Source organism: Panicum virgatum, chromosome 9N, assembly GCF_016808335.1.
Source record: "Panicum virgatum strain AP13 chromosome 9N, P.virgatum_v5, whole genome shotgun sequence".
In the NCBI taxonomy this organism is placed as follows: Eukaryota; Viridiplantae; Streptophyta; class Magnoliopsida; order Poales; family Poaceae; genus Panicum; species Panicum virgatum.
This window is the reverse complement of record NC_053153.1, coordinates 53,545,892-53,559,902: the sequence shown is the minus strand read 5'-3', so window position 1 is coordinate 53,559,902 and position 14,011 is coordinate 53,545,892. Positions and strand designations below refer to the sequence as shown.

Sequence of the window (14,011 nt, the reverse complement as noted above, 5' to 3'; positions counted from 1 at the left end):
TCGAGTCTGAATTGAATTGCCTAAGTTGAGCGCCGCATCCCAAGTTATTCCCAAACAGGACAGGGCATATGCCGTGCTCCACTCCAAGACACACCCACCTCTTCACTTCTGTTGCATCATGTCTGCTCTGCTGGGAGCAGGGAGGTGCAAGTTCCACTTGTTTTGGGTCCTTGGATCGACCCATATAACTAGCTAAAATATTTATTCAAAAAAAATAGCTAAAATGAACTAAAACGGCATGTCACATAATTAAGGGGGAGAAATGAACTAAAGTCGCTGACCCAGAATGCATCCCTAGCTGGTCTGGGTTTTCAATCTGCCAGCGGGGTAGGGAGGGAGAGCGACAAATTTGATGTAGATCGAACGAATGCCAGATTGGTGCTACACAGAGAATGCGTTGATTCAGTTCCCCTTGTGGGATACATATTTCCTTGTACTTGTAGGGCTCTGCAGTGTCACCTTCTGAGATATAATCGCTGCTGCCAACTCTGGAAATGTAGAGATGCTTTCTTACCTCATCATGTTCTGAGAAGTTGGAACACGCGGGTAAATCACAAATGCGACTATGGGAGAATCACAGCCTCACAGGCTCCTATACTGCCCGGCATGCAACTCCGCCAGCAAAAAAAAAAAAAACTCTGCTGCCCTGGTACCAATAAGACAGACCTGGTACCAGCAAACAGAACAGGGCCAACATGGAGTAGAACCAGAACACGCAAACAAAATCCAGGTGCATGCCTACCTGTAGGGACTAGGGAGTGGGAGCTCAGCGTGTGACCCAACCAAAGGGTCGACGCAAGCACCAGTCGCTTGCGCCTGTAGAGCACAAACGCTAGCCACCTGCTTCAAACCAGAAAGAGTATGCAGTTAGGAACACGGTTGTAGTCTCTGTTGAGGCAGCAACTAATATACTGATTCGAGCATGGGCGCAGTATAATATAGATGCAAGTATAAACTGACTGGTGACTGTCTTTACCTAAAAGGGAACACCTAATTGACCATCAATCCATGAAACTAGATTTACAGAAATATTAGTAATAAGCCAGCTTACAAAGAACTAAAATGGCAATCAAGAAAGCAAGGCAATTTTGTAGAATTGCATGGATGTAGATTACAGAGTCAGGCTGAACTTAATGCGCTTGTCTCTATATGATTGCATTTTCATAATTGGAATGTACCTTTGTACATTTGCACGTGAAATGAAATATCAATATAATGGTGCAAGGATCTGGTTGACAAGATGAATTTTAACCACAGGTTCTGATATTTCATTTTCAGAATCTCTGGGCGCATGACATGCTAGCCCAACTGAAAAATTAGCATCACTGTCAGCTAATTCATCACTGGATAACTTTTGTGAATAAAGAGGTGTGTGCATCTTTCAGTTTCCTGACAGGAAAGCAGGCATGATTGGATGTGTCTTGAATGTCAAATTCAATTGCATGTTTGTGTAACATACGTACCTTGATGCATCCTTGGCCAACAGAAGTTTCTTACTTCGCTTTCCTAAGGATTGACATGAATCAGATTGCAACAAATAGGTATCTAGCCATTCAATTCATAGACATGGAAAATTGCACCCACAACTGAACCACAGTGAACCAAAGAACAACTTTCACTCTTCAAATACTTAACTAATAAAAACTTTACCATCACCTGCATTTCTAGGATCAATAGTAAAAACTGTAGGCATAGGGTTGTCGAAACCAACATGTCATTCAAGTTCTTATTTCTTCAGAGTGCTAAGAATGCATTCATAACACATATCAGCAGATTGCAAAAAATAAGTAATCCAAAATGATTTAGCACAGTAGTTCCTCTCTTTTTTTAAGAGAACTGCTTTGGTTCCTCTTCGTTTTTTGAGGAAAGGAGTTAGCTGTGTCATGCATATATCTGCAGGCTTTAATGAAACTGGGCCAGATGTTACCTTTGGATGAGCATGTAAAGAAAGCTTTGCGATTAGATCATACACATTTCTCTTTTCATGTTCCAGGGTCAAGGCAGGATTCTAATATTCCGAAGAATGTAAACAAGCTTGAATCTGCTGAACCATAAGGAAACAAAACAAAATACTTCTAATTCACTTAAGAAAGGATGAATTTTTGCATCCTAAATAAATTAAACCACATTTCCGATCTGCAAAACTTTCTACAAATTCAATACAGGCTATTCTAGTTTCTGGTAATTGAATCCAAAAAGGTCTGATATATCCTTCAGTTTGCAAACTGGATCTGTTTGTTCTGAATAACCACTCTGAAATTTTAATCTGCAAATAAGTAGAATTTCAGTAAGGGCAAAAAATAATAGCATGCTTTCATATTTCAACAACAATGCAGTATGCCTATATTGAGCATATTATACATGAGTACGATTAGAAATGAAACAAGGAATGCAGGAGGTACGCATAAAAAAACAAAGAATAAAGTAGGGGTAACGAAGCCTTGCATGCCCTCAGCTGCTTGTTCTTCCTACTTGGCCTCTAAAGGAAAACAAGGGCATCTCCATGGAACCTTTTCACATTCACAGGTGAATAGATTCATATAGACCAGCATAGTTACTTGTATGAAATAGCTAAAAAGCATATCAATTGAAAGTTTTAGAAGATCAGATGATAGCAAGGGAAAACCCTCGGATCTACTGCTATAAACAATCTTTCACAGTACACAGGTGCAGAGTGATCATAACAATGAACAGCCAAAATCATCGATTCCCCAAGGCTAACGCATATCATCGTGCAACGATATACATATCATACAACTTCAGAGTTGCAACAATAAAGCCCAAAACCAACAACCTTGTCAGTAACAAAATAATATATAACTAAGAATATTACAATATACCAGCTTACTCTCCCTAATGTTCCCTGACAGCACTGCCACGCATTTGTGTATAACTTTGGAACAAAAAAATTGAAAGGTAATCCTCCCTTGAAAGATCCAGCTGCAGCTCAACTAACTTGACTGTATGGGAGAATGTGTAATAACCTATTGATCAGCGCTTTGGTCAGATTGCGCTGGAGTATCCAATTTGTTTTCTTCACCAGTTGTGCTGTCAACCTCATTATCAGGAAAAATTTCTGATTGTAGTGAGGGGGCAATCTTGTTAACTTGCAGCCATGTTGCTTCCCACAAACTGTTTTCACCTGTGCTTGCCTTTGACAGGACCCCACTCGCTTTCATCACCATCAGTATGTTCTTGAGTAGCTCTGGGATAGCCTCTTGTAACTTCTCAGTCCTCCTCCCTCTCACTTTGACTTTCATGAACTTCTCTATCATGTCAAGGACTTCCAACCACAGCTTACCAAAACTGACCTGCGCTGAGAGGTCTTTAAGTGACTGCAAAAACACCTTGCATAACAGTTTTACAGCATGCAAGAGAGACACCTCCATGTTTCTGAAATCCTTTGGTGAGTAACTCTGAGCAATTTCCAACAATTCATCAAGCAACTGGAAAATAATATCAAATGCAATCAACCATGTTGAAGATGAAACTAATATTCCATCAACTACTAAGCATCTGTGCAATGATAACAACGCATGGTTCCTCACTTCTTCCCTTTGATCCGTGCACACCTTTCGTAGAGCCTGCACTAGCCGCAGCCACATCTCTGCAATTCCTTCCAATATCCTGTCTGCGTCTCCACCAGCTTCTCTAACCTCTCGTGACCACCGCGTAAGGCAGTTCACAGAATCTGCCATTAGGTTTAAAGCATGGTTAGATCTTTCAGCAGATCCGAGCCGAGATTCTGCAAACTGCCTTGAGGCCTCCACAGAGAGGATGAAGTTGGCAGGTGACAGATGTGCTCCCTCTGACATGACAAAAACCAGAGCTTCAAACCCTGCATCAGAAGCGTCAGGATGGCGCGCAGTGATGCAGAGCAAGGAAATAATAGTTCTCCAGCCCATCTGGGATTTAATATGGGTCGCATTTGCCTTGACAAGACGTGTTACTTCCAAGGTAATGTTCTCACAGTAGGCATCAGCTACACGGGCATCGAGTTTCAAAATCAGCTGCAATGACCTTAGTAAATCATCTACCAGGTTTGCCTTATAAGGAAGCAACCTCTGACAGATGTGCAAGAGACCAAAAACAGCCTTCTCTACTAGATTGCAGGGCATCACCGTGGACTGGACGATATGGGTTATGTGCTCATAAACATCCTGCCACAAAAGAACAATCCTGTCTCTGTTGTTTAATGTGACAGTAATTAGAAGCTCTAAGCAGAAAACAGCTACACCTTCATCATCAAGTGCGCTGGTAATCTTCTGAGGTCGGCCTGCAGCCTGAATGAGGGCTCTTGCCAGATTTGAGAGCGAATCAGCTTGCAAGAATTTGCTCTCAGTGAAGATGGTACCTATTTGGCACTTCTTCACAGTCTCTGAAGCATTCCTCTGTGCGGCTAGTTGCTCCTCAGTTGGCTGGGACCTTGGTTCTTCAGCATCTAAGTACAGTAGTTGGCTGAACCTCCCCATCAGCCCATAACTTTTCCGAGGAGTGCTAATTGGCAAAACTTGAGGAGGAGATGAAGAAGCAAGCTTGCTGGGCAACGAATCTGAAGTGGATTCCTGATCATCAGATGTATCACCAGTGAGGCGACCAGGAAGAAGGCCTATCTTATGCAATCTTAAAATGCAATCTACTATGTTCCTCCACCCACTGCATACGTGATCACCATAAGTAGTTGCTATAGTGAAAACAGCCTCTGTTGCCATTCTAGCCTTGGTATCCTCCCCAAAAGCTGTTACAGGATCGTCAATGTAGGAACTGCTCAACAAAGTGGTGAACTTACACAGTGCCACAACAAGATCATTCAGCACATCATCATGGTGATAGAATGAAGCCAGTTTTGCCACCGACAGAAAACCATCAATGCATCCTGTAAGAACTTCCACATGATCAACATTGTCAAAGACCACAGAAATAGCAGCAACTGTCGGTCCAGCCATGACAGAGAACATTTCATGATCAAGAAAGGGGTAGGAATCACAGGCAATATACATTGATGTTCTCTTAGACCTCCACATCAGATCAACCCAACGGCTGAAAGACATCTCAGAACAACCAGCTCCTTGCTCAGGAATGGTTCTGATTTCATTACGGCAAATAGAATAATAAAGCTCTTTCAAGAACTCCCTCGGAAGATCATTCCCTCCATTTATGCGGCGATTGTTTCTAATAAAGTCTTCCTCCGTCATCTTCTTCTTAACCCTCACATTATGTTGATCGGTATTGAGCATGATTACAGAATATGATAACACAAGAGCTGCATCTCTATTGACAAACATTTGGGGTGACTGTTCATAGTATCGTTCAGAAAAGGCCTCAAGAATTCTCTGTATTTTCTGCGACTCACCAGGCAGCCGGAAAGTTTCCAAGAATAGCCTTAGGGCAGCATCCAAATTCATCTCCTTGAAGTCAAAGGTTCTAGCAAATTCATGAAGAACCCTAATAGAGAACTCATCATGATTACCCAGGTAGTCCCCAAGAAGATTCTTGTCCAACCCAGGCGTGTACCGGAAGAATAGAGCAACATTGTGCGGATCAAGTTTTTCGGGCAAAAGATGAACACCTTGCAGGTATTCAAAACCCTTCTTTTTATCCCTATTGAAATGTTCAACACCAACCATTAGCTTTCTCTTGATGCTTTTTTGCTGGTGAACAAATTTAACCCACTGATCCGGATAATTACCGCTCTCACACTTCAACTGCCAGAAAGGAAAATATTCACTTATTTCTGGCACTGTTTGCTCATGATGTTGAGGTGCACTAACACTCCGCTCGGCCATTGCCCGAATGACAGCAACCAAACCATCCAAAGCAAGCACATTTAAGGCCGACAAAGGACTGTTCACAGGAAATGCACTCTTAGACAGAAGGTTAGCTATCTCTTCAAAAATATTTGAGCACTGTAAATCACAGTCCATGTTCGCATACATCTCAGCCATAAACTCTTTCTGCTGGCAAAAATCCACTAGAGCCTCCAGGGCAACTTCTTGCTGCTGATAACTTGCACCATATCTACTCTGTGCTAATCTTAGGATCACACATGAGAAGAAAGCCTCTATTTGCAACTTAAGTTCATGGCGCAGATGGTAAAAGAGAGTGAAAACAATGCTGCACACTGTCGACAGGATCAAGGGGCTCATTGACAAGCCAAAATGCATTAGATTGCGGAACAATTCATCCTGTACAAAAGCCATCAGATTTTTGTGTCTGTGTATAGACGAAGCCGACAACTCAATAGCTGAATTAATCAACCCCAGAGCAAAGAGTGGTACATCCTCATCAAAGTCAATTGGATTCATCTTTGGGTTCACATCAATATCTTCTGCTATGTTCAAGAGGGAGCACAAGAATTGCAATATCTCCACCATACAAGGAACTCCAAATGGCTCCATCATGGCTTTGTCTTGCACAACTCCAGATCCATCCCCCACCTCGTCACCAGAGCTGTTCAAGCACACAAAATCACTCTTCCCATTCTCCGTCTCATCAGCTCCCAAACCTCGGTTATTGCAACCACTTGCCTGCAGAGGAAATGCTAACAGTACATTAATACATTTCATGTGGTATAGGAACATATGAGCCTTGCAAGTTTATACTAACAAAGCTTGTTTCCAAACTAACATGCCGCATACCTTACAGTTACTGGTGATTAGCAAAGGCAAGTAAGAGTGGATCTTTGTGTCACACTGTCAGTATGTGCAAGGTGGTCATATTGCTAGGATGAAAACAATTAGTTAAACTATGAAAATAGAATAATCCTAGAACCATTTCACTTGTTTATACATCCGAGTTAGGACCAGTGCACATAAGCATATCAAGTAAAGTTGTCAAGCGGAGGGAGGAATGGTATTGAAAATTTTTCCATGCTCATGGCATAGCAAACATAGTAATGGATATAACAATGCTCGAATCATACCTGCTCGTCGGGAAACACGGTGACATCAATGTCCTGAAGACGGGCAAAAACACAGCGGATAACCTCCTGCATTGTCTGGCGGGAGACACGCTGCAGAAGCTCCCCCTTGGTTCCAGCCTGCTGCACAACGCGGAAGCAGGTACTGACGATCGCGCAGACGTGGCGGTTGGCCAGCGCCGGCGCCGCGCGGCCGCGCACGCAGGCGAGAAGCACCTGCAGGACTCGCGCCAGGACGGCCTCCTCGGACGCCGGGTCGGTGACCTCGAAGCGGCAGGCCGTGACGGCGTCGACGACGGCGCCCATGGCCTCGGCGACGCCGGGCGCGCCGGGCTCGACGAGGTCGAGGGTAAGGATCTTGTGCAGGGACGAGAGCGCAGCGCCCGTGATAGGCGCTCCGGTCTCGTCGGAGCGGACGACGTCGAGGAAGGGGCGGAGGTAGAGGAGCGGCTCGACGCCCGCCCAGCGGCCGTGGGCCCACGCGGCGGCGCGGCGGCGGAGGGCCTTGAGCCCCGCGACAAGCGGGTGGTCGAGGTGCTCGTCGTCGCCCGCGCCGCCGCCGCCGCCGCCGTAGCGGACGCCCGCCCAGCGGACGTTGCGGCGCATGACGGCGAGCACCGTGGCGACCTCGGACGCCAGCACGCACGCCATCGCCAGGCGTGGCGCCCCGGGGCCCGATCCCGCTCCCGCGTCGGCTCCGGCACCCGCGCCCGACGGCGACGCTGCTCTGAGCCCGCCCATGGATCCGAGCAAGCGCGCGGGGTCGGCCGGTCGGGGTGTAGCTACGACTGCGAGGGCATTTGGGAATTGGGATCTGAGAGGGAGTACGTTGAGATCTGGTCTGGTTCGGAGTACGGCGAGCCAAGGGCTCGATCTGGAAGAACTCCTAGCCCTCTTATCTTTACATAAACGCAAAAAAACCGTAAACGCATTAAAGTGAAACGGAATTTTGCTAATTTGAATTACTAAATGAAGTCTATTTACAAAACTTTTTACATAGATGGACTGTAAATCGCGAGACGAATCTAATAAGCCTACTTAATCCATGTTTTGCAACAGTGATGCTACAGTAACCATCCGCTAATTATTAATTAAACATGGATTAATTAGCATCATTAGATTCGTCTCGCGATTTACAACCCATCTATGCAAAAAGTTTTGCAAATAGACTTCATTTAATACTTCAAATGCCCTATTTACATCTTTACAAGTTTTTGCAAAATGAACTAAACACACCCCTAGTCACGGCGTGTTTATTTCGCGAATTTTTTTGAATTTGGCTACTATACTACTTTCATTTTTTATTTGATAATTAATATTTAATTATATAATAATTAGGCTCAAAAGATTCATCTTATCATTTTTCAGCTAAACTATACAATTAGTTATTTTTAAACTACATTTAATGTTTTATACATGTGTCTAAAAATATGATATGACGGGGAATCTTGAAAAATTTTGGAACTAAACAGGGCCTCAGTCGTTTGGGCTGTTTTGATTTCTTTTTTCCCCAATTTTCTTTTCGATTAAAAAGGGGGTTCTGGGTGGGTTTTTGTTTGGTGAACAACTTTTTCATCTTTTATATGCCCTCAAAAAAGACTTTTCATCATTATTTCACCTATCTTTTTGTAAATTAGATTAAAACAATCACGGAGTGTTTATAACATAAGCTGATTCTAACTTCTTTTTTTCAATTTAGAAGATGCTCACATCATGCGGACTATTTCAGCTCCTACGAACGTCTGCACAAGCGCGGTAGTGTTATGAGATAGGAAGCACCTTATAGTTGACGTGCACTTCTTCTATCGCTAAATAAATAGTAGTTAGATAAAATACGAGGAGGAGTCATATTGAACTAACCAATGGAGGGGCGTGTATGGATTTAGATGGAATAGTGGCAAAAGAAAATGCCATCTAAATTTCATCAAAAGCTCTAGCATTAGCTTAATGAAAAAAGAGAACTAACATATGTGTCTTAGCGCTAGATGACATTTTTCTAGATGGTTGTTTTGTTTGATCCTCAGGGTTGGACTCTTCATACTGACAACCTCGCGTAGCTAGGTTTTTTCTATTTCGTAACTTGAATTTGAGGGTTGCAGGTTTGTTGTTCTACATTGTTGTTGTGTGAATCAATATTGTACTGATTTACAGACCTTATGTGCTCCAAGAATTTAAAAAAGGAAAAATTGGATCTGTACAGATCCAAATTTTCCTTTAAAAAATAATGAATCTCACTATCAGCCATATGAACGCCGTCAGAGTAGAGGGGCTTTGAACCTAGTGTACTTCACAAAGGGGGGGGTATCACGTGTGGGTGTGATTAAGGCATCGAGGGTAGAGTAGCAAAATGAAATGGATAAAGAGGGACAATGCGAGCTTATGGCAGGGAACAGGATCAAGTTAGTAGGAGGATAGGAGTGAGTCGGATGGAGAAGACTTGCCGACAGGAGGAGGAAAGACGCGGAAATCGTTAGATCAAGAATTGAAGGTCTTGATTTACCGTATGAAAAAAATACTCGTTGAGGAGCTAGCAACTCGCTTTTTTCATGATAAACTAGTAGCAACTGTAAGACATGTGCACTAATTTGTTGGAAAAAAAATCCAATTCATAATAGTCCTGTTTTCAAACCTCAACTATAAAATTAGATAATAGAGAACATCTAACTGTTAATTAAATTAAGGAAAATTTAGCTCTTTGGGTGGTTTCAAAGGTATTTTCATTTTTTAAAAATAAAAATTTTGATTTGTTTCAAGAATTTGAAACTAATTCATTATAATTTGAAAAATATAAAATTGGTACCAAAAGTTTTATAATGTTAACCTGTCTATGGTGCTCTATTTGGTTATTATTTATTAGAAATAATAGGTATAACTAAAATAGAATAAATTGGATCAAAATAATTGACAAGTAGAGGACCAATATATAGGCTTCATTTTTAGAAATATGTTTGTACTAGTTTCATATTTTTATAATTTAAAATGAATTGTCCATAATTTCTATTAAATTTGTTTTTTTATTTTACACAAAATGGAAAAACCAGCTTTGAAACCACCCAATGGGCCTAATTTATTCTATGTGTTGGATAGCATCCGCTATCCAATTTTGTAGTTGAAAGTTGAAAATCTAACTTTTGTGATAGTTGAAGGTTGTAAATTGGACTTTTTCTAATTCATTTGATTTGGATTAGAAATTAATTTTAGCCTCATAGCATCTCAAGGTAATATATTATTGTATTTAGCATAGTGTGAAATAATAGGAGAATTGTTGGATTGCCACATTTTAAATCTATACTATAAGGATCCATCACAATTGAAATATTTCTCACCAAATTTAGTCCCCATACCCACCTCACAAACCCCACTTTTTGGCCCACTTGAAAGCACCAAATGTTTGACAGGGGGATGGCAAGCCGAAAACCAAGCGTCCTCCCGTTCATTCGCGAGGGTGCGCCCCCCATCGTCATTTTTTTTTCACCACGGCATTATCTACCCACCCCCGGTACCCGCGATCCTATTGGCCGGTATCGTGACCCGCCCGGACTAATCGGCCCGTCAATCACGCCGCCTGCCCCTGCCCCCCGACGCCGCCTGCCCCCGACGCCCCCTCTTCTCCCTCACGACACCTCGTCCCCCCAATGCCCTTCGCCCCAACTCGCGGCCATCCCCGCTGAGCCTCCCCCCCTCGAGACCCGACCCCGGCCGCCTGCGCCTAGCCCTGCACGCCACCCGCTATGGCAGCCCCGCCCGACATAAACCGGCTTAAGTGCGCTAACCATCATCAAAACGACAATCAGGGTTAACACGCACTTAAAACGGAGCAATCCGGCAGTGCTGTCGGGTAAAATCCCGATAAAACCACTTAAACCTGGATCGAACAAAGCAGCATAACTCACACGAAGGCGAGTCCAGAGAATACAACACCTCACAATATATTACAACACATAGAGTTTAACATGACTTCAGGATTACAAACCAAGTTCCAGATTTAACGAAGTACTTTTCAAAGCCAACACATAAGAAGTTCAACAGAGTCCTTTATTTTAACGGAAAGTACACACGAGAACTAACGACGAAAGGGGTGTCACGATGAAGCCCGATTCATGACATCACTCGCTCTTGTCATCGTTGGCCGGGGACGGATCCCACTCCACGGACCAACCAGGCGGAAGGGTGCAAGGCCAGGTCAAGCTGGCAATCATGTCCTCAAAAGTATTTCCTGAAACAAAATGAGCCACAAGCAAGGCTGAGTATTCTAATACTCAGCAAGGCTTACCCGACTGAGGGTATACTTAGCCCTTTAACTAGACATGCAAGGCTTTTGGCTTGAGGGGTTTGTTTTGCCGAAAAGCAGTACAGAGTAGATCCTTAATCTTAGGTTTTAGCTTTCTGGTTCTAGTTCAATTAACCACTCTAGGTGAGCATCTATCCAATAGCATACATGGTGGGAACAATTATTTTTCATCAATCAACCATATTCATCATCATCATCTTTCACTTCTTACTCTATGTAGCAGAAGGGTTAAGCAGTCTCAATAACCGGTGAGAAACGGACGATTCGAATCGGATTTGTTAACCTGGCCAGGCAGACCTAAACACACGTCACGTGGATACTCACAGAGTCACACGTGCAACTTTTCCCTTCAATTCCCGCTTCACGGAACAGGCCCACCGCCCTCAAGTACAGCAGTACGACGACTCTGTACTCGCCATTAGCTAGATGTGAACGAGTTCAAGACGGTGGGGAGTATATTCCGGCTGCGGTTCAATCCAGTACTTAAGCTTACCGATTACCATATTCTCGGCATGTGATTAGTACGTTCAAACTCTTAACCACCACTACCACACACTGCGGCCTTATCACTTTTCACTAAACAGACGGGGCATCCAGAGTATCACGACCCCGCCCGTAGACCTTATAGTGGTAGCAAGTAGTAAACAACCAATTCCTATAATTTCTCGCGAGTGACCGGAAATCACTCGACTTCTACCGAACCATTAGCATAGCTAACTAGCGACCTACACATACTAGTGTTCAAGCATCGGTACCTAGGATCATGCAACTAAGGTTTCAGTCAAATCCTGTAACTTAAATGCACAAGTAGATAGGAACAATAATAAGTTGCATAATTTAAAATAGAAGGACATGCTCCGGGGCTTGCCTTCCTGGGCGCAACTAGATCTGGGCTCTTCAGAAATCAGGTTCGGGTCTTTAGTAGCTTCAGTTAGATTCACTTGAGCTTCACGCTGCCCACTCTCGGACTCGGGCACCAGCTCGTATGTTCCGTCAGCGAGAGTAGTAGTATCTATATGAAATGCACATGGGTGAGTTGTTGTGATGGCAGTAATTAATGAATTATTTCATCATAAAAGCGTAAACCAACAAGACTCAAAACAGCAATAAACACTGTCATTTTTCTTCCATTGGGCAATCGTGTATAGAGTAGAAAATAATATTAGTTAGTGCATAAGCTCCAAGTGGAGTTTTCGTTATATACCAAAACGTACAAAAGTGGCCTTCTTTAACAAAAATAACGATATCATGCTTTGTCCAAAACTATAGTTACACATAGTTTCTAAGTCTCAAATTTTTGCAGAGGAGTCTACATACGATCCTCAACACACTTTAAATTTATCGGAATTTTTCTAGACGTAAATCAGGAGTAATAAAAATGACAAATCCTACTCACATATAACAAGACTAATTAGTACAGATAGTTGCAAAGTGTTTTTGGCTCTCAAAATTTGTATTCTAGCTTATCTTCTGAATACTAAGCCACAGTAAAATTTTCAGATTTTTCCAGCAGCAACATCTATTTATCACAAAATAGCACCATTTTTAAGGATTAATTCACCGAGTTAGCTACACAAATCTACAAATAATGGAACTTGGACAGTGGTGTTCATTTAGTATTGTAAGTATAAAGAAAAAGTTTCATACACATATCTATAAAATAACATCCAGAAATAAAAAGTAGATTATTCTACTAGATTTAGCCAAGACTATGGTTTCATCTAGTTACAAGTGTCAACTGGTGTTCAAATTTTTACAAACATCCAAACATGGCATGAAGTATCTACTAGCCAAAAATCATCTATAGACATTGAGTAGAACTCCTAGAATAATTATAGCCTATATAACCTAATCTTTTTCGTAGATTAAAATACAGACAGAAAATAAATATGTGCATGTAACAAAAGTTGTAGATATTGTTGCAAGGATTCCAAAACATTTAGATTTGTATTTTTCTGATTTTTCTACGATTTTATTTTGAATTTACAAATTTGCTGGTTTTGAAAACAAAAGAAAAAGAAAACGCAAACTTGCATCTAGGCCCCTGGAAGTTTGTTTCTTCTCAGCGTGGGTCCCTGGCGGACATTGGAGAACAGAGGAGGGTCGGGCGGCCGTTTTCCGGCGAGGAGAGGCTCCGGCGGTGGGGGAAAAGTTGGGGAAAAGGGAGAGGGGACTGAGCCGCACCTCTGGGTGTCCTTGGTTCGCGGGGAGGAGGTCCGAGGCGGCGGCTCCGCGGAGAGGGGCGGCCGGTGGTGGACTGGGCTTGCGGCGGCGGCGTTCCGGCGGGCTTGGGCGTCGGTGAGTGGGTCGGGGAGCACCAACGGAGGGTGGGGGTGCTAGCTGTGGGGTTGGATGGGCGCGAGGAAGGCCGGAGGAGGGAGCTCCGCGGGAGCCTAGGGATGGGCGGCGCAAATGGCAGGCGGCGGCGGCTCTGGATGCCGCGGAGGGCTCGGCTCGGCGCGTGGAGCAGGGAGGGGAGCAGAGGGGGAGGGAGGAGACCCGTTTGCTGCAGCAAGGGGAGGGAGGAGAGCCAGGCTAGAGCGCGAGCGGGCTGGGGAAAATTGGTGCACGGCACTGGTCGGCTCGTTCGTCGCCGTGGCACGCCGACGGCAGTCCTCGGCGTGCGTGCAATGAGATGGCGCCGCGTGGCGATGAGAAGCTTCAGGAGGGACCGGGACGGAGTGGCTGGTGGCACGGCGAGGGCGCGGCCCGTGGCCATCGGCCTCGGCGTCCAGCGCAGACAGGGGAGGGAGAGAGAGGAAAAGAGAGAGATTTAATTGATTCAAAATTCAAAATTTTCT

The 14,011-nt window shown here is 43.7% G+C and overlaps 1 protein-coding gene across 1 annotated transcript; it reads right to left on the bottom strand.

Annotated features, from left to right (window-relative positions):
• Positions 1-2,612: 2,612 nt before the first annotated feature.
• On the bottom strand, positions 2,613-7,784 carry LOC120692122 (ARF guanine-nucleotide exchange factor GNOM-like). Its single transcript, XM_039975353.1, has 2 exons — positions 6,923-7,784; positions 2,613-6,527 (listed from the first exon to the last, which is right to left on the bottom strand). Exons 1-2 carry the CDS (start codon positions 7,658-7,660, stop codon positions 2,985-2,987), a joined length of 4,281 nt encoding a protein of 1,426 aa, XP_039831287.1. The 5' UTR covers positions 7,661-7,784; the 3' UTR covers positions 2,613-2,984.
• Between the last annotated feature and the right edge of the window lie 6,227 nt (positions 7,785-14,011).

Coding starts and splice junctions, on each gene's coding strand:
- LOC120692122 (XM_039975353.1), bottom strand. CDS start 7,660: ATGGGCGGGCTCAGAGCAGCGTCGCCGTCGGGCGCGGGTGCCGGAGCC. Junction 6,528..6,922: donor CCGTGTTTCCCGACGAGCAG/GTATGATTCGAG, acceptor TTTCCTCTGCAG/GCAAGTGGTTGCAATAACCG.